The sequence below is a fragment of the Labeo rohita genome, chromosome 22 (assembly GCF_022985175.1).
Source record: "Labeo rohita strain BAU-BD-2019 chromosome 22, IGBB_LRoh.1.0, whole genome shotgun sequence".
NCBI lineage: Eukaryota > Metazoa > Chordata > Actinopteri > Cypriniformes > Cyprinidae > Labeo > Labeo rohita.
Genome location: NC_066890.1, coordinates 51,897,494 through 51,925,301, shown reverse-complemented (window position 1 = coordinate 51,925,301; position 27,808 = coordinate 51,897,494). Strand labels below are relative to the sequence as shown.

At 35.4% G+C, this 27,808-nt stretch overlaps 1 protein-coding gene across 3 annotated transcripts in view; it reads right to left on the bottom strand.

Moving 5' to 3' along the window:
• The window catches only part of LOC127154102 (uncharacterized), a 105,490-nt gene that overhangs the window by 47,358 nt on the left and 30,324 nt on the right, over window positions 1-27,808 (bottom strand). For all 3 annotated transcript variants that reach the window (XM_051095504.1, XM_051095505.1, XM_051095506.1), the window contains exons 8-12: window positions 26,676-26,705; window positions 26,007-26,027; window positions 19,014-19,034; window positions 18,569-18,592; window positions 8,818-8,847 (exon numbers count right to left, since the gene is read on the bottom strand). In XM_051095504.1, the coding sequence (XP_050951461.1) occupies window positions 8,818-8,847; window positions 18,569-18,592; window positions 19,014-19,034; window positions 26,007-26,027; window positions 26,676-26,705 (126 nt within the window). The remainder of the gene's footprint in view (window positions 1-8,817; window positions 8,848-18,568; window positions 18,593-19,013; window positions 19,035-26,006; window positions 26,028-26,675; window positions 26,706-27,808) is intronic.

Sequence of the window (27,808 nt, the reverse complement as noted above, 5' to 3'; positions counted from 1 at the left end):
TAACAGACACTGATTTACACCAGTTCTCTCTAATATACAGACATACCCCTCCTCCTTGCGCTTTACCGGTTTCCCTCGCGTCCCGGTCCATGCGAACAGGTACTCCAAAATCCTCCAACCGTAGGCCCGAATCTGAATCCCCTTCGGAGAGCCAAGTCTCTGTAAGCGTCATCAAGCATACGTTCTTGAAGTCATGTTGGAACTTTACCATAGCTTGAAGCTCATCCGTTTTTTTTTCCGTAAGGACTGCACATTCGCCAAAATTATTGTAGGAAGAGGAATTTTAGAGAGACTTAGATTTTTTAGTCTCTGACGAACGCCTCCTTTACGTCCTCTCTTCCGAACTTTAACTGTTGAATCATGTTGTCCAGTACGATTGGGTTTTTGCTTAAAAGCTTAAAAGGTGAAACACTTCCCAGGTCAGGATACACACGTTGCACAATTTGTTTCCCGTAGTTCGGCTTATACCATTGTAAGAGAAACTCCCGGGAATACTGAATTCTTGTCGAGTCTTAAGGTGGTTCGAACAAACACACACTCAGGTGAATCAAAGTCAATAAAACAATTACTCCCATTTTCTCCATGTTACTCCTCCGTAGTTTTATATAAAGACAATGGGAAAAATCTCCACATCCAACAATTAAAAATCTTTAAAAGAAGGAAACAAACAACAAACAAAACACGCGGACACCTGTAGCTGTGAGTCGCCGCATACGCAGCGCCCAACTGCGCTTGGAGCAACCAGAGTTGGATTCCCGTCTTGTAATCCTTTGTCAATCTGGTTTCCCTCTCGCCACCCAAAGCTTTCCTATCACCTCTCTACTGTCCTATCACATTAAAAAGCCTATAAATACAAATAATAAAAATTCAAAAAGGTAAAAGTAATTCCACATGTGACGTATTTTACAAAGACAACACTAAACACCTTGCAAAGGAAACAAAGGGTTACAAATACAAAGGTAAAACCTGAACTAAACAAGATACACCAATAGTCATATCAACAAATTAGGACATCTAAAGGAACCAAAAGAAAGAGAAAACACACACAAAAAAAGAGAAACCAGGAAAGATCCAAAACTTCCGAACAAAAGTCCCTGGGAAAAAAGACATGAACGCATTGTTACTTTTGAATTTTCACCTGGTTGTGGCTCTCTCTTTCAGTCCAATATAGCATTATGCTGGGTTTGTTTCTTTTTTTCATTACAAGTTCTGTTTTTGCAAGTGTAAAGGCCCTTTCATAATAAACGTTTCTGAATAAAGCAATAACAGATTACTGATGTATGGTCCTCTCACATCAAAGTGTAAGCATCAACATCAGAAATGCAAATTCTCACCCATAGTATGAGGTATAACACTAATGCACTTTTCACCTTTGAATGGTGAGATGGGCTCTGTATTAAATATGACACATTCTAGAACTACAAAGATGTCACATTCTCTAAAACTACAAAACCCATCATGCTCAAACAGCGCACATGGCATCCGCACTCCTTACTCCTGTCCTGATTTCTCTCAACATGGGAACAAAACAATAAATGGAAAAAAGTAATGCGTGTTACTTTTGAAAAAGTTACTCGGGATTTTTTGTTTAATTCTAGAATGTAGCAATGTCCCATTTAGGTTTTCCGTGCCCCAATCCGATCTGAGTCATTGAATATCGAGTATCTGCTGATACTATGTCCGATCCAATACTTGTATATCATATATAGTGTTAAAAAAATACATGACACAGCGGATGAGAATAATTCCTATTCTCTGTTTTTATTTGAGCCAAGAACTGTCAGTCACTGCCAGGAACTATTTTTTAGCAGAAGGACAGCACTTAAACCTGCTTCAAAAGTAACATATCAATACATACATTTTTGCTTTTAATATTTTTTATTGTGCGGTAACCACTTTGCATCGTGCCTAACAACACCGTTCAGATGTGATTTATTCACAATACAACACGGCCTCTTGTACCTTATTGTTTGCACACGCACACACGCAGTTTGGTCAGCTATTCTTCTAGGGACTCTCCATAGGCGCAAAGGTTTTTATACTGTACAAACCACATTTTCTATCGCCCTACTTCTACATTTTTACTTTCTCAAAAAAACTCATTCTGTATGATTTATAAGCTTTTGTACCCATGGGGACATTTTAGGTCCCAACCATCACACAAGTCCCCATGAGTCTGTGTATGTGCAGGTTTGAGTCTCCACCAGTATATATATATATAAATAGGGTAAAAAGGGTTCAATATATATATATATATATATATATATATATATATATATATATATATATATATACACACACACACATAAGGTGAAATTAGAGTCTATCTGTTCAGAAGTGTTTTCAGTCAATAGGATGACAATTAGGTGTCCGTTTATGCCCTGTTTTATTTAAAGAACAGGGATCTATTAAAGTCTGATCATGTTTGTGTAAGTGAATCATGGCACAAACAAAGTAGATCTCTGAGGACATCAGAAAAAGAGTTGTTGTTGCTCATAATAAGGCTGGAAAAGGTTACAAATAAAGAGTTTGGACTTCACAAATCCACAGTCAGACTGATTGTGTACAAATTGAGGAAATTCTAGACCACAGTTACCCTCCCCAGAAGTGGTTGACCAACAAAGATCACTTCAAAGCAAGATGTATAATAGTTTCCAAGGTTGCAAAGAACCCCAGGATAACTTCTAAGCAGCTAAAGGCCTTTCTGAATGTTGAAGTTCATGATTCCATCTTCAGGAGAACAATGAACAACCATGGTGTGCATGGCAGGGTTGCAAGGAGAAAGCCACAACTCTCTGACTGTCTGCAGTTTGATAAAGGTCATGTGAACAAGTCAGAAGGCTATTGGAGAAATGTTTTGTTGATGGATGAGACCAAAATATAATTTTTGGTTTAAATAAAAAGTGTTATGTTTGGAGAAAGAAAAACACTGCATTCCAGCATAAGAACCACCTTATCCCATCTGTGAAACATGGTGGTATTATCATGGTGTGGGCCTGTTTTGCTGCATCTGGGCCAGGACAACTTGCCATCTTGATGGAACAATAAATTCTGAATTATACAAGCAAATTCTAAAGGAAAATGTCAGGACATCTGTCTATGAACTAAAATCTAAAGACAAAGTGGGTCATGCAGCAAGACAACGACCCCAAGCACACAAGTCATTCTACCAAAAAAATGGTTAAACATGAATAAAGGTAATGTTTTGGAACAGCCGAGTCAAAGTCCGGACCTTAATACAATAAAAATATTGTGGAAGGATCTGAAACAAAGCAGTTCATAGGAGGAAACTCACCAACATCACAGGGTTCAAGTGTTTCTGTACTAAAGAATGGGCTAAAATTCCTACAAGTCATTGTGCAGGATTGATCAGCAGTTACAAAAAATGTTACCTGTAGTTCCTGCTTTAAAAAGGGGTCACAACAGATACTGAAAGCTAAGATTCACATACTTTTGTACCTCACAAATATTTAACACTGGATAATTTTTTCTCAATAACTAAATCACAAAGTATATATTTTTGTCTTGTTCGTTTGATCGGATTCTCTTTGTCAACTTTAAGGACTTCACAAACTTTCAAGCAGCACTATGTACAGGTGCATCTCAAAAAATTAGAATATCACGAAAAAGTAATTTTTTTTTATTGTAACTTATTTTAAAAATGGAAACTTTCATATATACTAGATTCATTACATGTAAAGTAAAATATTTCTAAAGTTTTTTTTATTTTTTTATTTTTTTATTTTGATGATTAGAGCTTACAGCTCATGGATGTCAAAAATCCAGTATCTCAAAATATTATAATATTTTTTACTTTTTTACTTAAGATCAATCAAAAAACAGATCTGGAAAAAAAAGAATATTTCAAGTTTTTTAAATTAAGTTCATTTATGCACTCAATACTTGGTCGGCAGCACGTTACAGCAAACGACTTGCTCCTAGCACAAATTACAGCAGCAGTGATCAGCCTGTGGCACTGCTGAGGCACTACTGAGCCTTCAGATTGTCTGTATATTGTTGGATCAACTGTTTCTCATCTTTCTCTTGAAAATATGCCATAGATGCTCAATGGGTTTCAATCAAGCACAGTAATATCATGCTCAGCAAACCACTTAGAAGTGTTTTTTCCACTGTGGGGTGGTGTGAAAGTCCTGCTGGAAAAGGAAATCAGCATCTCCATAAAGCTTATCAGCAGATGGAAGAATAAAGTGCTCCAAAATCTCCTGGTAGATTGACTTTGAACTTGACAAAACACAGTAGACCAACACCAGCAGACGTCACGGCACCCCAAATCATCACTGACTTCACACTGGACTTCAAGCAGTTTGGATGCTGTGCCTCTCCAGTCTTCCTCCAGACTTTGGGATCATGATTTCAACATGAAATGCAAAATTTACTTTTATCTGAAAATAGGACTTTGGACCACTGAGCAACAGTCCAGTTCATTTTCTCCTTAGCCCAGGTAAGATGCTTCTGACGTGGTTTCTGTTTCAGAAGTGGTTTGGTAGCCCTTTTCCTGAAGACGTCTGAGCGTGGTGACTCTTGATGCGCTAACTCCAGCTTCATTCTACTCCTTGTGAAGCTCTCTTAAGTGTTTGAATCGGCTTTACTTGACAGTATTCTCAAGCTTGTGGTCATCCCTGTTGCTTGTGAACCTTTGCCTACCCAATTTCTTCCTTCTAGTCAATTTTGCATTTAATATGGTTTGATACAGCACTCTGTAAACAGCCACCCCATTCAGTAATGACCTTCTGCGACTTACTCTTTTTGTGGAGGGTGTCAATGATTGTTTTCTGGACCACTGTCATGTCAGAAGAACTGTTGGGTCATCAGTCCATGACAAAGTAGGCAGATCGTATGGATATTTACCACCTTATACAGGGCTTGATGATATGGACTGCCCTAGGGCCCAGTGCAATTCGTACATTCACTGCACTGCATTAATGTTCCAAAATGTTATTTGTCTGGAAATATTACGTTATTATTAAATTTAGTCTGTAAAAGGCCATTAAAAAGGGCCATAAACACTAAAGACGGATATAAAAAGGAGAAAATACTGTAGCAGGCAGATCAATCTCACTGTTCGTGATGCACAAAATATTGGAAGAAACTCCTAAATAATGAATAGAGGGTAGGAATTTATATGAATATATCTCTAAGGGGAACTGTCTGCTTTCAGAAAATCATATCTGTATCATAAGGCATCAATAGCCTTGTGATTAGTGCGCCGACATGGCACAACTGTGCTCGCAGCGACCTGAGTGCGAATCCCGTCTCAAGGTCCTTTGCTGACTGTAAAAATGTTACATGTAAAAATGTAAAATGTAGTTATGTAATCAGTTAAGTCATGAAGTCATGAAGTAAGTAAGTATTATTTAAGAGTCTTATTTAAAGCAGTGTCAGATCCGCTTCTTTAGTGGCAGCAGTTCTTAAAGTAACAGCAGCCAAAATATCCTAATAACCAGCTGTTATGATGTCTGTTAATCAAAGAACAAAAAATCAATAACTTCTGTAGTTTTAAGCTGTATCTTTTATTTAATGTAGATTCATTTAGAGCGAGTCTCCAGTCAACTGAATTCATAAGAACCGGGAGATCTTGGGCACGCACGACTGATGCTGCGAAAAGTAAGTTACTAACTACTAATTATTATAACTGAAAATCATATTTAGGTCAAAGCTGTCCGTTGATTGTGAATTACATCTGCTGTAAAAGGTGATCTGTTTAAGCGCACCGAAATGCTTGAATTCAGACACATCAAAAACGAAAAACAGCTTAAATAAAATAACTCATGCACGTTCATATTCCTCGCTGATGTAATGTTAGCCATTTTATTAAAATGCTACGCATGTTGCCCTACGTGACGTCTGTTTTTATATTGTTTAGCAACAGTATAAATTTTTATATTGTTTGGATCAGCTAGAGTAGACAGATATGAATATTTATTCATAACCATACTGAAAATAAGTAAATATTGTTAGCTGATGCCAACTGTTTAGCTGCTTGCTGGTGCTAAGTTGAGAGAATTTTTAGATATAATGTCCACATATTTTTATTCAACCACCAAGACAGATTACATCTGAGGGGAAAAGAAAGGATGTCATGCTCAGAACGTGGTAACTACAGTAATTATCAAAGTGGAAAGTGATGCCCTCTGGGGTCGTTTGGCCAGGGGTGTTTTTACACAGACAATATTTGAAAGGAAAATATCATTATGAAAATATAATTATATTTTCCTTAAAATGTTCTTGCTAACTTCAGGCCTTATTCTCGTGTCATATATAACTGTCACGTTATGCAAAACAAGCTTTAAAACACTTTTTTCTTACTTAATTTGATAGTCAAATCTGTTTTCTCTCAGGTACATTGCAGTGTAAGCTTCACATTGAATATTACTACATCACTCTCGTCATCATCAGTCCATATCAACAACAAAAATTAATTTTTTCGGGAAAATCCCAGGTATTTTGAGCAGTAGGATTATAAAAAAAAATGTGCTAATATAAAATTCAATTAAGTAGCCTATATAAATTGCGAAATAAAACTATCAGTACTTTTTTTAAGTACATAAAAAATAGGGTACTTTTGTACTTTCACTCAAGTAAAATTGAAAGAGGAGCACTTTTACTTTTACTGGAGTAATATTTTATTATACATATCTGTACTTTTTCTCAAGTACTCAACTTGTGTACTTCATCCACCACTGCAGGCAAATCATAAAAGCTGTGAAAATGAACCTTAAAACACATGTCTGTAAAATCGCCAACAACCTCCAGAAAGCTGGGGTGATGCTCTGACAATCTACTATCCACACAGAATTACTGAAGCTACACGGCAAGATGCAAACCTCTGACCAGCACCAAAAATAGAAAGGCAAGATTAGAGTTTGCAAAAAACAATAAAGGTGAGCCAGTAGAGTTTTGGAACTGAGTTTATGGTCTGATGAGACAAAGATTAACCTTTCTCTACATGATGGGAAAGCAAAAGTGTGGAGAAAAAAGGAACTGCAAATTATCCTAAGCATACAACCTCATCTGTCAAGCATTGTGGAGGTGGTGTCATTGCATAGGCATGCACGGCTGCTTCTGGAACAGTCCCTCTCAATTTTAATGATGACTTAATGTATGATGACAGTAGCAGAATGAATTTGGAAGGGTACAAAACCATCTTTGCTACCAATAATCAAGAAAATGCCACCAGACTCATCAGAAAGTACTTCATATTGGATCAGGACAATGACAAAACACCCTGCCAGTTCAGTCAATATTGCTACAAATATACCCCAGTGACTTAAGACTGGGTTTGTGGTCCAGGGTCACATATATGCAAACATGTAAACTGCACATAAAGCAGTTTTTAAATGAACTTCAATTGTAACATTCTATATGTTGTTGAAATATATTCAATTACACAGTGATCTGTTTCATAAACGATTCATTTAAACATAAAAAATATATAATTAGTATATGTCTAATATTTAGCGAAATGCTCATCTCTAGATTTCATTTCTCTAGCGAAATTACGAGCTGTGGACACTGATGACTTGCCTGAGGTAAATGAAATGCGACCTGACATTTTGTTTATAAGCTGTTTTATTGACATCTTTCTATGGTTAAAACACTGATTGAGTGCTTACATGAGACATGAGATGTTCATTCATGAGTATGTCGCTTTAAAACTAGTAGTAAAGAGGAAGGAATGATCGCGTTCACTCCAACTCCACTCTGGCGTTTGAACGGACTCCATTTACAGCGCACAAGTCTGCGGGGCAATGTGGCTGCAACGCGGCACACAGAGCTGATCGCGGCCACTCTAGTCAATGATTGTGTTTATACCAGCTGCGGCACAGGATGTTTTTTGGAGCCTCCCAGAAGCGGCTCTCCGAGGCGTTTATACAATGATCTGTCATGCCACATCAAAGACTGTCAAAATGCAATTTACTGTTTGAATTTTCAGAGGGAATAAATGCTGTATTTGTTCACTACATATGTGTACCGAACCAAAAGACCCATACCAAAAATTTTCATCAAAAATTCGGGTTTAGGAGAGCCAATACCTATCAGTTAAAAAAAAAAAAATTTTTTTTTTTTTTTATTCCAATCCTTGAGATTGGCTTGGGACAACCCTACTAAAAAGTAACGCGTTAAAAAGTAATGCGATTACTAGTATTAAGTTAAGGCCAGGACACATGAACCCAACGTCAAAGAACTAGCAGGGATCAGCTGCTTTGAAGCTGCGCTTGAACACAACAAACAAATAACAGCTGACTGCACACTAGCATGTGTGTTCTGTGTCTGCGTGAGAGGAAATGGCTTTCCACAAATGAAGGTGGGACTCGCCTACTGACACCGATTCTACAAGATTAATCAGGTGAACTACCATCGCCGTGAGCCCATCTAGAGCCAACATGTGGAACACACCACAAAAACTAGCCTGACAGACGCTCACCAACGGCCCAAAGCTGGCTGACGACAAACTGTCAGCTTGGTGTGTTTCAGCCTCCACTCCCAAAACTGATTATAAGTGTATGAACAGATGAACATGTCAGAAACACTGAGAAGATACTTTTTGTATAAATTTTTCTTAATGATCAATAACAATTACAGCAATGTCATATATCACATGTTGTACATGATTTAGTCATCAGCATGTTAATGTTAATGTTCATTAATTCAGTTATAGGCACAAAACAAAACCTGTCAGAACCGGTTATAATGAGAATCTGAAAAAAATTATTTCATTAAATATGAAAAATATATTTTACATTTAAGCTCTACTGTAACACAATTTTATTTTTCTCTCACAGCTGTAATACTTACACAATTTCTTTAGTCGATCACATTCCACCGCTTCATGTCACAGCAGCACATAGAAACAGAAATGAGGAGATTAGTAAATAAACAGATGAACATGACAGAAACACTTACACAGTAAAACAGTAAAAGCACTGACAATCAGCTTTAACCAAACACGAGCAGAAATTGTGGTGTGGGTGAGTATATTTTCGATGTTTCTGCATAAATATGACCAAAACGTTTATTAGATTTTCACAGAATTCCTGAAAGTTGACAAAGATAACCCAATCAAACAAATGAGATGAAAATATATACTTTGACATTTATTTATAAAGAAAAATGGTCTAGTGTTCAATATTTGTGAGTTGCAAAAGTATGTGAATCTCTAGGATTAGCAGTTAATTTTAAGGTGAAATTAGAGTCTATCTGTTCAAATGTGTGTTATCAGTCAAAAGGATCACTATCAGGTGCCAGTGTATTTTTTAAACAAAAAAAAAAAAAAAAAAAAAAAAAAAAAAACAGGAATCAGAATCAGAAGTCTGATTATGTTTGTGAAAGTGAATCATGGTACAAACAAAGGAGATCTCTGAGGAACTCTGAGAGTTGTTGTTGCTCATCAGGCTGGAAAAGGTTACAAAACCTTTTCTCTAAAGAGTTTGGACTTCACAAATCCATAGTCAGATTGTTTACAAATTCAAGGAAATTCAAGACCAATATTATGGAGTGAATTCTGTGCCAATATTCATCAAACAAGTCCAGTGTTTTGCAAATAAATATAGAGTAGATGAAGGGTGGGCCAAGTGATATTCGAGGTGGGCCTGGGGTGCGGAGGTGGATGGGGGTAGTATTCATTGTGGTGTAGTGGTAAATGCATACATTATTTTAATACACTGTGTTAAAAGCACATTTTAGTTTATAGGGCCTACTCATAGTGTCTCAAAATAGCACAGCTGAGCACACTATAGATGTTCTTAAGATTATCTTACTACAGAATAATTTTTAGTATATTAAGCACAAAATTAGTGTGTGAAAATAGAGCACTTTACATTATGGAACTGCATATTTTTTTCACTTAGGGTAGTTGGTGTTACACAGTGTATGGTCATACTCTGATTACATTACTTGACCACCACTGCACTGCCTTCACTGACGTTTTTATAAAAAATAAAAATAATTGAGTTCAGTTTTAAACATACACTACAATTCTAAACTGAGAGCATCTGCTGTACCAAGATGATAATGATAATTTGTATGTATTTTACGCAAAAAGTGGTTCTGTAAAACGTACATTTACTTATGTTTTTCCAAACACTAAAACGTACAATACTGACGTATTGACGACACCTAAAAACTAATCCTTATGCATATTAAAATCGCGGTATTAATTTCATTATTATTGTTGTTGTTTTTAGTTGTCATATCAAAGGCCTTATGTTTTCAATTGCATTATTAAATTGTTTAATCGCTTACTCAATATGAAATGATAACATTTCGTTCTGTTTTGTGTGATTTCTGCTGCCAGCTGTATTCAAACATACTGTATTCAGCTAGAGAGGACTGCAGCTGCAACGCATCGTCATTTGGACTGCTTTTGATATTTTTGCAATAAATAAATTACTGTAATTGCACTTATCCGTTTGTCATGTTTTTCTTTATTACTGTACAGAGAGATTTATGGTTAGGTTTAGAGGCTGGAGTGGGATTAACGACTATAAAAATATTTTTATGCTACATGTTAATAAAATGGTAATTTCCCTGCATATTTTGGTCAGTTACGTTTTATATCCTTTTATATTAGCTATAAAATGAGTTGGTTTAGGTTTGGGATTAAAGGTTAAGGGGGCTAAAAATCTAAATCGCTCATTGATAAAATGACAAAAAAAAAAGGTAAGGAGAGATGACTGACAGACCATGCTGGAAGATTTGCTGCTCAATCTTGTGCTCAGCGACAAACATCCTTTACACAGAGTGCGCATTAAACATGAAAGCAAAAGTGAAAGTAAACAGCGCAAAATCGATTTCAATACCCTGCATACTGATAGCACGACAACTATATACAATATTAAAATGTTTTGCGGTGCGAGTGGTAAGAAAAAAAATCTACAACTTAAAATCAAGCTCAACTGAATATCGCTCCAATTTTGTGACTGGCTGTTAGGCTATGTAGTGTGGGGTCAGGGTGGGCCAAGCTTCTGATTGGGTGGGCCAGGCCCACCCTGGCCTCCCCGTGGAGCCAGGCCTGCTTGAGTATAAATACATACATACATACATACATACATACATACATACAGAAATAAATAAATAAATAAATAAATAAATAAATAAATAAATTAATTAATTAATTAATTAATGTAGCAATACATTAATTAATTGATAAATAAAAAAATAGGAATAAATAAATAAATAAACAAACAATTAAATACTGAAATAAATAAATAAATGCAGATATGCATAAATGAATGAATAAATAAATAATTGTCAAAAGTGTCATTTTTAAATTTTCATTGTTATATGGTACAAAACGCAGTGTTATACTGCATTAATTTCTACATTTATGTATTTCTACATTTATTTATTCTTACATTTATTTATGCATTTTAAATGTTGAAATTAAAATGTTAATCAGTGCTTTAGAAGTATTGTTTATTGAATCTCTCTGCTGTATTTTCTGTTGCCAATTTGATTTACAGTTTCATACGCTACAACTTGTCCACCCGGTTTTATGTAGGCCCACCAATTTAAAGATTTCTGCCCCTGGTTAAACAGCTGGGTCCAAGTCTCCCCTGATAGCACACACACATCTGGAAGACGTCTATTTGACGTCTACAGGATGTATTTTTTGGGGGTGTTTGCTCATCTGCAATACGTCTATAGGATGACTCCTATCAGATGTCAAATTGATGTCTATTAGATGTCTTTAAGATGTTTATGATTTAGATTATATGTAAAACTGACATCTTACAGACGTCTGTCAGATGCTGTACACAGCAGATGCTTTCTAGATCAAGTGATCTTTAACAGACATCTTGCAGACGTACGTATGTTATCTGGGTCTGTTACTAATTCCAAAACGTCACTTTAGAACAAGTAACGAAGGAATGCTGAGTTGCTTCATTAAAAGCTTATTGCATTACTGTATTAACACTTTCACTGGTGAGTTTCAAAATATTCTAATTGTCTCCCAAGAGGGAATTTTTTTTTAGGCAACCACTATTTTAGAACATTCCCCCTTATTGTTTTTATGGTGACGCGTCATGATTGTCACGTGACACACCTCAGCCACAATAACGGATGTATTGCTTTAATTTAATTTTTCCTTTTCTATTTAGAATATCCACACATTTGCTTAACATGTCATTAACTATATGATATTTCGATTCACAAATACGTGTAAATGAGTGTACTTTGTCATTTATTAACCATGATCTATATCGTGATCTATAACGTGAGATGGGCACCACCATATTTGTTCACGCTGCCATTCAGACAGTCCTGTCAGCCGGATTTACAGCACGTAAATTTATCTTATTATTTATTACATTTATTTCTCCTGAAATACATGCACGTAAGTATATATATATATATATATATATATATATATATATATATATATATATATATATATATTTTTTTTTTTTTTTTTTTTTGCTAGCACTTATGTGTATTTAAATGTCTGAAACCTGAAATAAACTTTATGCGGCTGAAACACTGCATAATTGTGATTATATGACAAGCCCAGTGCTCGTCTCTCTCTTCCCAGAATGTTCCCTGCAGGTTATTTTTAGTTGTCATAACCACATAAACTAATTAAAACTTTGCAGATGTTTCTGATCATTATAATGCTTTTCATCATAAACAAACAATTTTTTGAATTTCATGTCTGAAATAAGCGTTTAATAAAGTGTAGACATCAAAGTGGTCAAATTGCATTATAATGATAATATAATTCCAATTTTATAGTTTTTAATTAAGTCAAGGCTAAGCGTAGTCAGAAAATCATATCATAAACACTGTGTTTAATGAACAATTACTTATAATTAACATATATACGAGAGTAAATATTGTGATTTCAGGAACATTCTCTATAGTGTTAGCTGGGCAACACAGTTTGAATTTGGCAGTTGTGTGACGTCATGTTCTAAATCGCTAAATCAATGTGGGACCATACTCTCAGGGGCACAGAAAAAAGAATCCCACATATGGGACCGTACCACTCAACAGATTAAAATCTGCGTGTTATGTGTAGTAGTGAGAGAGAAATTGAAAGAGCGATCATGATTACCTGCATCTGATACAGCATTCATATTCAGATTAATTTCATATCACAATAAATCAATGTCCAACATGTTCTTACTATCATTTCTCCTGTTAAGGGTGATTCCTGATGAGAGTGCTGATCGGTGCATTGGCTGCGTACAAGCTGGTTTAAAAACAAACAATTCAAAAGTCCTTACCGCCGACTCTTGTCACCATCTAATGGCGGAACCATCTAAAGTCACCATCATGAACAAACACACACTGATTCCTAATACTAAATACTACTATTATTTATAAATATAAATATAAATATAAATATAAATATATAAATATATATATATATATATATATATATATATATATATATATATATATATATATATAATTTATTTATTGATTAATAATAATAATAATAATAATAATAATAATAAACAACAACAGCCATCATAAAAGTTCAGGCAATTCACAGGCAGCGCTCAGATATACAGCATTGAATTTACATAAAGATGATGAGATTTTGCCAAAATTTGCTCTGGAACAAATAATAGATAAATGAGACAAAAGACTGGCCATTAGATTTACCCAAAATGAATTACATCTGAGTCATCTGTAAATTCCCAGAGATCTATCCAAGGTGAGGTGCTCTCGGGCGGGTCCTTGAGCGCCGAATGCCCACTGATGATCTGGAGCCCACATCCGTGATAGCACATGTACATCACAGAGACATCTATTTAACGTCTATATTTACATCTGGAAGACGTGTTTTTTTTTTTTTTTAGAGTGTTTGCTATTGCTGGGTTTAAAAAAAAAAAAAAAAAAAAAAAAAAAAAAAACATATCTCGATTTTAATCGATTCTCATTTTTACTTAAATCCAAAGAATTGATTAGTCTAGCCTGGTTTCAGTTAACGGATGGAACATCCAATATGAAACAAGGTCTCAGATTTCAAATTCTGTCCACTGTATTGCAGTATTCTAACAATAAATGCCATTTTGGTGCTGTTTAATGTGGAGTGCAGATTACTGGAGAACCTCACAGACGCATCAGCGCAACTCATAAGTGCTGCCATTTCTGTTTCATATGAGAAACATCAAACGGCAAACAAAACAAAATCCTGCTGCTCGTTTGAGATGCGCAGCATGGACCGTTTATCAGCTTGGACAGCAACGCAAATGAACTTGTCCGAGCTCAGAACAGCTTTAACCTTTATATGGTGTTCATAATTTTGTTACTCAGCCAGTGTTCGTGGGTCTGGTGGACTTGCTGCATTTTTTGGGTTTTTAATTTAACACAATTAAAAAAATATATGTTAAAATACTCAACGGATGTTTACTTCATCCCGATTACAAGCAATATAAACAGAATGTTTGGCTAATATTTGCCCTTTTCCTTTGTTAGATCACATTTATGAATTAAAGTGCTACAGCCCTGTGCGGGAATGGCAGGGACAGAAGCACAACTCACACTTACACCCACACTCTCTCAGACTCTCTCTTTCACACGTTCACACATACACACACATAAACACACATACACATACTAATAGCAAGCCCAGACAATAGGGGGGCAGAGTGAACTTGCGCAGGACCTAAAATTTCCACTCTTTTATTGGCCCTGGGTCCAGTGGACCTGAACATCCTGTGTGTAATATAAGTGTGTACGGGGGTGTACAGTAAGCGGTTTGAAGGTGCATTTGGATTCAAAGTACTTTTTAAAAAAAGTACAACTTAACTATCCTCTCTCTTGTAATCCCTCAATCAGTGTTTCCGCCGCACAAAGACGTCAATATAACAGCTTATAACAAATCATGTAACTGTAGTTACTAGATTGCTACATTATATTGCTCAGCAATAAGGTAAAATTGCTGTTTTTGAATTAATTAGTTGTTTATAGAGAGAGAAGCGCAGACGCAGCATACAGGTAACACACACATACCTCTGTGTCTGATGTGAAGTGGGTCGAATGCTAGAGCTAAGGTGCCGTAACTGACGAAAGTGACATTTTTACCCATTCGGTCAAATATTGCGCTGCAAAGAGCAATATAAGTTTTAACTTGGCAAATGACCATGGAATAATCAGGATTATCAATGGCTTGCCGTGCATTAAAGGATTTTAAAAGTGCTTCATGTCAGATGGTTCTTTATATATAAAAGAGTGTGATATTATAGTCCAACAGAACTCCAACAGCTGTTTAACCATTTGTAATGTGAATCACTCTGTTGTACTGTGAGCGTCATGGGGGATGCCATAAATAATATAAGTCAGTTATAAAAATATTACTGTTTTTGTGTCACTGAGGTTTTCAGGTGAGAATGTACTTGTTTATAGTTAAGTTGACTTGAAAAATCCAACTTACTGATATTCTATTTAACCCTATCTCTGGTACGATCACACCGGTGTGATTCGAACGTTCAGCGCATCACGTGATCAACTGCTGAATTCAAATCTGCTTTTGGTGCTTTGCCTGACGCAGAGCCAGATCAGACGCGCTCCACGCTTGTCATATTATCCCAACTATTCAGTGTTTTTAACCATATAATGCTTATTTTAGGTTCCAGACATTTAAATACACAAGTCCTAGTAAAACGATGCATTTATAGTTTGCAAAATAAACGCAGATGTCTATGGAAGCGGCAATAATGATCCTTACAAATGTTATCTGACGACATGTTTTATTGATATCATATACACATTGTGTAGGTAACTATAAAGTTTACTCTGCTCTTCTCCAAGCTCAGCAGAAACTTACTTTAATGTTTTTCGGCAGGAGAGGATGAATTTGCCTCTTGTAAACCCCACAGCTCGCATTTAGTACGAACTAACAGGGCGGCGCCCATCACCCAGTATAGAACACGCTCATTATAAAAGTATTTAAACCTCCAAATACATTTACTTGCACATATTTCAGAATCCAAATATCAGATATTTCATAATATAATGAGCATGTTTGTGAATATCAATAATAAAAAAGGAAAAACTATATAAAAATTGATCCATGTGTCTTACAGCTCTATTGTGGCTATGTTGTGTCACGTGACAAACACGACGTGTCGCCATGGAAACAATAAGGCGATACATTCCAAAATAAAAAAATAAATAAATAAATAAAAAAAAAACTCACCCTGGGGGCTCAGCTAGAATATTTTAAACTCACGTGTGAAAGGGTTAAGCTGCTGCTTCTTATTATTCTTCTAAGCCAAAATTTCTATATGTATCTCCTCCTAGAGCTTTCAAGCTAGAACCACCAAACTCGGCCCAGACCTTCACACTGGTCTAACTCGAGTTGCTATATCTTTTCAGACTGATCCGGCTTATGGTTTTCGTAAACCAGACTATCAAAAACACCAAAAATCCAATAGACATACATTGACAGAATGTTCAAAGGAGCCAACACTCTCCAACTGACAAATTTCAGATCTAAACTCCAAGAATCCTTTGAGACTAAATGAAACTTCCCTTCTATGTACTATTTCTAATCCATTTAAACTTATTCAGACTCATCTAATACATCTAATATTTTTAATCTATTTAAATCATGTTAGCAATATGTTAATCAAGCTAACAACATGTTAATTATGTTAGCAACATACTATTAACATGCTAATTATGCTAGCAACATGCTAATCATGCAAGAAACATTTTGGCAACATGCCAGTAACTTGCTAATCATGCTAAAATCATGTTCATAACTTGCTAATCATGCTAGAATCATGCTAGTTTCTTGTTAATCATGCTAGAAACATGCTAGTAACACGCTAATCTTGCTAGAATCATGTTAGTATCTTTCTAATCATGCTAGAATCATGCTAGTAACATGCTAATCATGCTAGAAACATGACAGTAACATGCTAATTGTGCTAGGAACATGCTAGCATCTTGTTAATCATGCTAGAAATATGCTAGCAACATGCTAGTAACATGCCAACCATGTTAGAAACATGCTAGTAACTTGGTAATCATGCTAGAATCATGTTAGTATCTTGATACTCATGTTAGAAATGTGCTAGCAACATGCTAATCATGGTAACAACATGATAGTAACATCATAACAATCACCCTGAGTACCCTAGCAACCGCCTAGCAACACCTTAACAACCACCCTGGATACCCTAGCAACCACATAGCAACACCCTATCTATCTGTTTTTCTAATAGACTGTATTGCCTTCAAAACATTCAGCCTTTAATCTTTCAAACTATTTTAAACTGCAAACTATTTCAAACTGAATCAGTCAGACTTAAAACTTTCCAAAACTTTCTGGCTGGGCTTTTTCAAGCCAACTTAAAGTTTGTCTAAGAACTTTACTATCTAGTTCAATATGCAATTTGCTAATAAAGATAACGTCTAATTAAAAATTTGAGTCACTGTTTTTGCTGACATTCAGCGCTCGTGAACCCACCTAAAAAGACTCACCTCGGCCAGATCTTCTGGAACTTACCACTTGCTCTGATGTCTCTTTAGTGGTTAAACATGAGATATAATTTGTTTTGGGTAAATCTAATGGGCAGTCTTTGGCCACATTAATCTATTATTTTGGCAAAATCGCATGTTTATGTAAATTCAATGATGTATATCAGAAAGCTACCTGTGTAGTTTTGACTGAATTGCCTAGAAACTTTTTTTGATGGCTGTTTTTGTTGTTGTTTATTAAATATCATTATTCAGTGAATACAATTTTATATAAACAATACTTTATATAATGTATTTAGTATTGAGAAATGGTGCGTGTACTCGTGAAGGTGATTTTAGTTACATTGTTCCGCCTTTAGATGGCAACAACAGACTGTTTTTATGAATGAGTCAGCAAAAAGGGACTTTAGGACTAAACGGAAAAGTTATAAAGACTATTAAGCGGAAGTTATTTTTAGCTTCAACAACAGCTTGACATAGCTAATAAATGCACTGAGCAGCAAAATCACCCTTAACAGATGAAAGGATATTAACGCTTTCTTCAGTGGACATTCAAACTAATGTCATATCATCCTGAATATGAATGCTCTATCAGATGCAGGTACCTTAATGCTCAGTCCGCTTCTCTTTCTTAATGCAATACAATATAGCTTCCAATGAAGCAACTCAACGTTCGTTCTAAAGTGACGTTTGATATTATACATATATATATATATATATATTTATAAAATGTATGAAGAGTTCAGATGCAAAAGTCTTTAAGCATTTTTATCAGGCTCCCATGTATAGGTTTCTATGTAAGTACTGGTACTTCTGATTGGGCTGAGGCTGGAATTTAGCGAGTTTAAAGAAAAAGTATTTGATGGACGTATAATATGTGTCAGGAGCATTCACTCAGTATCATTATCTCATTTTTGACAGAGATGGCTTTTAGCTGGTTTTGTATCAGAACTCTTCATATATACAGTAGTAAACATTTGAGGTGGATCAAAAAAAGTTAATCACATTTAGGACAACTTTGATGAAAACTTGCCATAATTGTACATTTAAACTGTACGGCACATTAAAGCTTATTTTTTTCTCTTGGCTTATCAGTGTTAATACTTACACAATTCTTTCTTGCGCTCCTCCGCTTCAAGTCACAGCAGCACATACAAAGAGAGAAATTAAATGAGTGATCAGATGAATGTCAGAAACACTAAGAAGATACTGTGTGATTCTTCAAGTACTTCATCCGCATTACTTTTTATTAATAATCAGTGACAACTACAGTACTGCTGTACGTTAAAGTCACCATGAAATCAAAACGGCCTAATTATTTGTTTTACAGAATGACATACATATACATATACATATACATATACATATATATATATATATATATACATACATATACATATATATATATATATATATATATATACACATATACATACATATACATATATATATATATATATATATATACACACACACACACACACACACACACTATAATGTACTGCACATTCAAGCTTTTTTTGTTTTTTCGCTGTATCAGTGTTAATACTTACATAATTCTTTATGCTCGGCCACTTCAAGTCACAGCAGCACAAAGAAACAGGGAAATTAAATAAGTGAGTGATCAGATGAACATCAGAAACACTAACATACTGTGTGATTCTTGAACTTCATCATCTGCATTACTTTTTATTAATAATCAATGACAATTACAGTATGTTAAAGTCACCATGAAATCAAAACTGTCAAATTATATTTTACAGAATAATGGGGTGTAAATGATATATATGTACACATTCCTTTTATAAAATTCAGTATGTTTACAGGTACAAGGGTGGTGCCTCTTCCCCTCCAGCAACTGGTCACTCACATTGCAGCAGTAAGTAAATGGCAACAATCAACGAGCCAAACAAATCCAGATGAACAAAATCCAGTCCTACTTTTTTTTTTTCTCATTTAAGAAAGTTTCACTCAGACATACGGCACAATAGGTAAAATGATTGGGAAAACCTTTTACATGCAGACCTTAGGCTGGCCACACACTTGATTTTAAGCCTGATTTTGAATCTCGGGGCATGGCCTGATTCTAAGCTTGTTGCAAATGACTTTTTGTCCAAAAAAATCCTCAACTGTGTGCTGTCATTATGAATACATAGCTGCTCCAGATTGAGTCGGAGCATACCCCATCTCAAATCGGAAATATCAACATGCTTGGGAGCTGCCTTTGACTGGATACCGGTAATAGCCAGTGAGAACAAGCAACCTTCACCAACCGCATGTTGCATGCTTTTAGCTCAAACATGGCATTTGCGACTAAACATTTGTGAAGTTTTTGCTGAGGTTGCCACTGGCGACTATATATGAGTTATGACTTAAAAATTAGCAAGTAATGCCTTTTTTCCTGATTGCTTTGCGATCACATATTTTATGTTCACGTATTAAACTGACACAATGCGCATTTTAATAGAAAAAATAAAAAAATTTAAACAGTCCTAATCTCTTCCAAACAGCAGCGCTGATGACAAACATGCTAGACTCTGCTCTAGTTGTGCAGAATGAGAGACATTGAAAATGACAGAGGCTACAACAGGTAAAGCTGTCAGCTGTGTGGATAACGGCAATATCGGTAACAAGTGTCATTTATAATCGATACTATGGCTTCTTGCTATCAAGATCTTAGTCTATATGCTGTGTTCTGTTAACGCGTGAACTTCATACACTGTGTGCAGAATTATTAGGCATGTTGATATTCTGCTCATATTTTTTTCCCAAACACATTTTACCAATTCCAAACCGCATCAGTCTTAATAACTACTGTTAATTTTGTATTTAATCATTTATATGTGATATATAATTGTCCGTGAAGGCTGGAAGTGAAAAACTCCTTATATTCAGGTGTGCGTAATTATTAGGCATGTTTTCTTTTACAGAAAAAATGAGCCAAAAAAGAGATTTAACCCAGACTGAAAAGTCAGAATTATTAAATGCCCATGAGAAGAATGCAATACTAATGCAATACAATAATTTGCAAAGTTAAGGCTTGACCATTGGACAGCGAAATGCTTGTTGAGTCTGCATGGTCAGAAAAAACAGGTGGAGAAGAAAAGATGCATGTTAACTGCAAAAGAATTAGGAATTAAGGTGAAGAATTAGGTGTGACACCATCAGGAACCGTTTCCAGTTCTCCAGCGCCACCATTTTCCAGAACTGCAACCGACCTGGAGTCTTCAGAAGTGCAGTGTGTCAGGTTCTCAGAGACTTTGCTTGGTAAAAAATCCTAAAAAATGCCCCTGACTTAATAAGAATAACAAGCTGATGTGATGTGAAATACATGAAGACAGTTTTTTTATAGGCTTTATAGACAGATAAGTTGAGAATGACTCTTGAAGGACAAGCATCACATCCTCTTGTACCTCTGATTCAAGAATTTATCTTCCAAAATCTGGCAGTAAGTTTTGGGAGTTCATTTTAGTCCATCTCTGCAAGTCAGACTTTTCAGGATAGGAGACTAAACATGAACTCCCAAAACTTACACTGCACTTCTGAAGACTCCAGGTAGGTTGCAGTTCTGGAAAATGGTGGCGCTGGAGAACTGGAAACGGTTCCTGATGGTGTCACACCCAATTCTTCACCTTAATTCCTAATTCTTTTGCAGTTAACATGCATCTTTTCTTCTCCACCTGTTTTTTCTGACCATGCAGACTCAACAAGCATTTCGCTGTCCAGTGGTCAAGCCTTAACTTTGCAAATTCTTGTAATGCATTAGTATTGCATTCTTCTCATGGGCATTTAATAATTTGGACTTTTCAGTCTTGGTTAAATATCTTTTTTGGCTCATTTTATCTGTAAAATAAAACATGCCTAATAATTCTGCACACCTGAATATAAGGAGTTTTTCACTTCCAGCCTTTTGGGACAATTATATATCACATATAAATGATTAAATACAAAATTAACAGTAGTTATTAAGACTGATGTGGTTTGGAATTGGTAAAATGTGTTTGGAAAAAAAATATGACCAGAACATCAACATGCCTAATAATTCTGCACACAGTGTATAAGCCTATTTGTAGCGCACTTGCCTTCCAGTAATCACAATAAGCTTCGTTACTTTTTAATAAACAAAGTATCAGCTTTAAAATTATGGCAAATTCATAACAAAATCAACCAATAAATATGTTTTTTGGGCTCTTTAATGCAGCAAGCATGATCGCTTTAGCGCCTCAGTTTAAGCGGCATTGCAATATGCTTGAACACTGTAATATGCTGATTAGCTGTTCAAGAAACATTTATTATTATTTATTATTATTATTATTATTATTATTATTAACAATATTTAAACGGTTGAGTAGATTTTTCAGGGTTCTTTGATGAATAGAAAGTACTATTCAAAAGCTTGGAGTCTATTTTGAGAAATTAATGATAAAAATAAAATAAATTTGTGAACCTGGACCACAAAACCAGTCTTAAATCACTGGGGTATATTTGTAGCAATAGCCAAAAATTAGAGGTGCTCCGATCAGGATTTTTGAGGCCGATCACCGATTGCCGATCACAGGAGGCTGTATCTGCCGATCAGATGACCGATACCGATCTTTTTAAAGCCTCCTATTAACCATGTAGAATTATTTATAGAGATACTCCAATCAACATTTTTAGACACTTATTCAGGGCCCGGTGTTTTTTTTTTTTTTTTTTTTTGAAAGACAGGGGAGTTTTTTTAATTTGAGGGGTGGAGAGGAGACAATGTGCTGTCACTGTAATTCTGCGCGCACAGCACAGACTCCGTGCAGAAACGATTTCTGCACTGCTGCAGACGCACCGATTCTAGAACGTCCTACTAGACCGCAACCGTGTGCAGCTTGAACGCTTTAATCCGTTACCATGAGAACGGAAAAAATACGCACTGCAAACGGAGGTATGTGAACGTGGCGTTATGTGTTTACGCTTCAAGCGTGCATGAGCCGTCCAGTCTCCAGGAGAGCGCGCGAGCGCTGAATTGAAAGAATTAAAAAGAAATGCAGTTTACAAACTTTAGCGATGATGCGACATTGATTTTATTGTGCAAGTAACAATTCCTGTGTCAACTGTGCAGCTTGCTTATATTCAGACGCGATGTGGTGACTGGAAGCCATTAGCGTACTTTCGAGAGAGAAAGAGAGAGAGTTCGCGGCCACTCACTCATGGTGTTTGTGAAATTATGGCTCACATAAGGTTTTCAAATTACTTTATAAGTTATTTAATGAAGAAATAGGAATTGTACCTCACCTTCAGCATTATAATTGTTTTACCCGCGCCCAAAAGCGTCAGCATAACGCTGCATGTCGGGAGGCGCGTCATCAGCTTTAGATCGGTTTATGAGATAAAAAATTTGAATTTAGGGAGATATGACATTTGATTAAATACATCAGCGTTTCTCAGTTCTGTGACTCATGTCGCTTTTTCTTTTGTTTTCAATAGTAGTGTTTTAACCACACACACATTAAAGTTCTTGGCACACTCGTTTTACGTGTATTTGGCGCCACCTATTGTTGTGGGTGTATTATTGACGTCAAAGTCTAGACACTGAATATAAGACGGCCGCGTTTTTTTCAGATGTACTTCCAAAAAAAGAAAAAAAAAAAAAAAAAAAAAATGAAAAAAATTCGTCTTATATTCAATACGGCAATAAGCACAAACCGCATTATTCAGAAATAATACCAATAAATAAAACTGAATGTTATGCTGCATGTATGCAAGATCTTTGTTTGGATAATGAATAAAATGGTTGCCTCTAAAATGGAAAGGCTTTGTTTGCTTATATTATAAGATATTTATTTTATTTATTTATTTGATTTGTGGTTTGTTTTTACGTGGTCTCGCAAATCACTTCGCTTCTGAAACGCTTCTGCTGATAGTTGGCAACAGAGCCGCGGACGTGAGCAGTGTAAATAAGGGGTGAGGTTGTCTACAAAGCGATCGTTGCAATTCATTTGAACTTTGTGTCAGTAAGTCATAAATAGAACGAGGCATCATTCGTTTACGGTCCTATTTGACTGCGGCCACTTTATTTTGTGGTGCGCGCATATACTACACGTTACGGTAATAGCGTGCAAAAACCACTTTGATTTTGGAAAGCTCTAAGAAGGAAACACCATGTTTCCACAGAACAATTTTAATTCAGATTGACAGTTATTTAGAGCTATTCTAAATTAAAGACAAAACTGGTCATGTATGAATTTTTGGCCAGCCAGTCCTGAAACTGTGACACCCTAGGGTAGTGGACTGTCAGTCTAAATTAAAACTGAGGTACTAAATTAAACTAAATTAAAACTAAGTTAAAACATTTAGAACTATTCAAAATTACAGGCAGAACAGGCAGAATGTTAGTTTTTGGCTTTTGTGTAATGCTGCATCAGACAGTCCTGAAACTGGTAACACCCATACTGTCAATCTGAATTGAAACTGGTCTGTGCAAACAGGGAGTTTCTTTTTTTAGAGCTATACAAAAATCAGACAAAACCGTTAATACAGTGCTTTTATTATGAAAATGCTACATCAGATTGTCCTGAAACTGGCTGAATGACACTACTGGAGTGGTGGACTGTCAGTCTGAATTGAAACTGGTCTGTGCAAACAGGAAGTTTCTTGTTCAGAGCTATCCAAAATGAAAGACAAAACTGGTAATATATGAGTTTTTGGAAAGCTTTTATTAAGTAATGCTACATCAGACAGTCCTAAAACTGGATGAGTGACACCCTGGGGTTGTGGACTGTAAATATGAATTGAAACTGGTCTGTGCAAACAGTAAGTTTCTTTTTTAGAGCTATCCAAAATCAAAGACAAAACTGGTTATATATTTGTTTTTTGAAGGGTTTTTATAGTGTACTTCTACATCAGATAGTCATGAAACTGGCTGAGGGACACACAGGGGGTGGTGGGCTGTTAATCTGGAATTGAAATTGTTCTGTGGAAACAGGAAGTTTCTTTTTAGAGCTATCCAAATTCATTGACAAAACTGGTTATATGAGTTTTTGGAGGACTTTTATTTTGTAATGGGACATCAAACAGTCCTGACATTGGGGGAATGCCATTCTGGAGTGGTGTACTGTTAATTTAAAGAGAAACATTTTTGTGGAAACGGGGATTTTTTTATTATTATTTTTTTTATAACAATGTGAATTTACATATAAAAATGGTTATTTGCACGTTTATGAAAGGCTTTTATTTTGTAATTTCTCATCAGTTATTTTCATATTATTTGGAAATTCTACACTGAATATTACTCAACATTTAAGCAACATTTGTTATTAGACTATTTTTTAAACATTTTTTTTTATTTATTTTCATTTATTAATTTGTTCATTTCAATACTGACAGAGTAACTGGTTCAATAAATGAAAAGCCAAAGATCTTTTTTCCTCTGATGTAGGTTTTTGCACGCTATTACCGTAACGCATAGTATATGCGCACACCACAAAATAAAGTGGCGGCTAGAATGACCGTCTTTTTCTACGTGGAGGCTGGCCTGACTGCAGTGAGATTTGTCATGCCGCACCACATCCAGCATAGACAGCATCACTGATTATAATGGGTTGAATAGCTTTTTGTTGCGTTGCGTCGCTACAAGTTCGTTCTAGGCAAGCATGGATGTGCACACACATGAATGGTTAAGTTGGAAGAATAAGATCCGATTATTTTATGATTATGATTTTACGATTCCTGGACGAAATGACTTGTCTGTGATCAAAGATAGTAAGAGCTGATGTTCAGGAATATAGCCAAATTTGTGACAAATTACTGATGTAGACAAATACTCTTTGCAAACAGAAACTTTAACTTAGCTTTGGCTACCTGAAACGAAAGGAAAGTACTAGAGATGTCATAACAATTGGCAAATCTAATAAAAATACAGACAAATTCATCCAAAATAAATTATTTTATATTTCAAAAATAATAAGAAATAAAAAGAAATAAAAAGAATTTCGGCCCCAAACAAGCCAACAGCAGTGCTCAATGTACAGACTGCAGAACTTGCCCTGAGCATGTATGTCAAGCAGTTTACGAATGTTGCACTGTGACTTCTCCACTCAAATGCAGATGCAGAAAAAGTGTTCTCCATGATGGGTCTGAACAAAACCAAAACTAGGAATAGTTTGGCAGTTATATTAAATAAATGATAAACAACAGGCAAAACTGAACTGCTAGCAAAAACTTGGGAGAATTCTCCTCATAGATGTAATCACACTCTGAACTTTTAATAAAACTTGAGAGACCTGTAATATTATTAAATGGACCTGCACTTACATGAGCTAACATTGAAGAGCTAATTATTAGCCAATGTTAAATCTAAAAAACACTGCAGCAAATGTCTTACTCATTGTTAATGTTTGTAAATGCATTACTTAACATTAACTAATGGGACTACGGTAAAGTGTCACCAACAATACTTATAAAATTTACTGGTTAATTTATATATTTTAAACATTAGTTCACTAATGTGTCACATCTATGATGTTTTAAGCTCAACTTTCAAACAATAAAAATCTTTTTCTGACAATACTTACAGAGTTGTTCAATGGACTCCACTTTAGTCACAGCAGCACATAAAACAGAAATAAGGAGATTATGAGTGAATGAACAGAAATAATGAGAATCTATCGTGTGACTCCTCATGTGCTTATAATAATCACTTCATCATCTGCATTACTTTATTACTGAACAATACCAATTACAGTAATGTTGTGGCCACCTTCCCACCTCCTTCTTCCCTTATCAATGAACGGTGCCACAGTTGTATATCACATTCTGTAGGTGACTTCTGAGTCATCAGTACTATACATTAATGTCAAGCAGCTTGATACTGGATAATCACACATTTCATTAATCATTAATTTACATTTACACAATTATTAATTTAGCAAACACTTATCCAGAGGAATGTACAAATGAGGAATGCAAAAAGTAATTTATCATAAAGAGGCAATGTACATGAAGAAATGTTAGTAACACAATGTTTCAGACATTGTTCAGAATAGTACAAGGGAACAAGGAGGGATTAAGAAATAGTAAAAGTTTCATAGAATTTTTTATTTTTTTTTACAGTTAAGTGCTAAATCAAACAAGCAGAACGTGTAGTAAAAATGATAAATATTAATATATATATAAACAAGAGTTTAAATTATTGTTCCACAATAATGCAAAATTGCTCTCCCTGTATCAGCTGTAATACTTACATAAATTCTTAAATTGTTTAGAGGTCTTCGCTTCATGTCACAGCGGCACATAGAAACAGAAATGAGGGGATAAGTGAGTGAACAGATGAACATGACAAATACTGAGAAAATACTGTGTGATTCTTCATGTGCTTCTAATAATCACTTCATCATCTGAATGATGTTTTATAAATGGTCACTAATAATTACAATAATGTTGAATATCACATGTTCTATGTGATTTAGTCATCAGTATATTAATGTCATGCAGCTCAATACTGTACAATCAAACTTAAATCAAGTGCAAGCAGAACTTGAGGTAAATTAATCAAACCATTTGGTACGACATCCACGGTTCAATATGCGCTTGTGAATTGCGGTTTTTTTGGGGGGGGTTGCATTTAAATAACTTCCTTGTTTTATTTCTCTTCCTTGTTTAATTTGCCGTGTGTGCCCGTGATTTCACGTGCTGAAATAAGGAAACGTTTCCCCGCTTATATCCGAAAAAGCAACACACGCAGAGCATCTTCTGTTTTAATGAAATGCAGTGATTAGCCTTTCTAAACCTGTTATCCAACAAAGTTCTAAAAAACATTATAACTTGTTTTTAATTCACAACATCAGTCGAGTGTTTGAAATAACTTCCTTATGTGATCTGATGTGGATTCTCATCGCAGAATGAGGCAGACAATATATTCTATACTCATATTCTATGTATGTCGATTAGCAATGGCTTATGAAAATACACTAGATAGCTTGAAGAACACAGATAAACCATATATTATGGCAGACTAGTGCTTATTGTCCTTACATTTCATCATTCAAAACGTTTAATGTTTTATCTTGTTTTTATTCAGTTACACAGCAATAGTGATGCTTTTATCCATATCAGCGAAGCTGGAACGGAATGTCATCAGTGATACTTCTTTGATGGGTCTGTGGATTTTCTGCACAAGGGCGCCCTCTGGCATCCAGTATGAATGAAACCCATTCTATTTTGCATAAAGAAAATCGAAAAAAATTATACCTCTCAAAAGAAAAATTAAGCAAATTATACTAAACCACACTTTTTCCAGTGTTTATGGGAATATTTTGTTAAATTGTTGCGAAAAAAAAACAAAAAAAAAACACACACTGAAGTGGCAAGATATCAG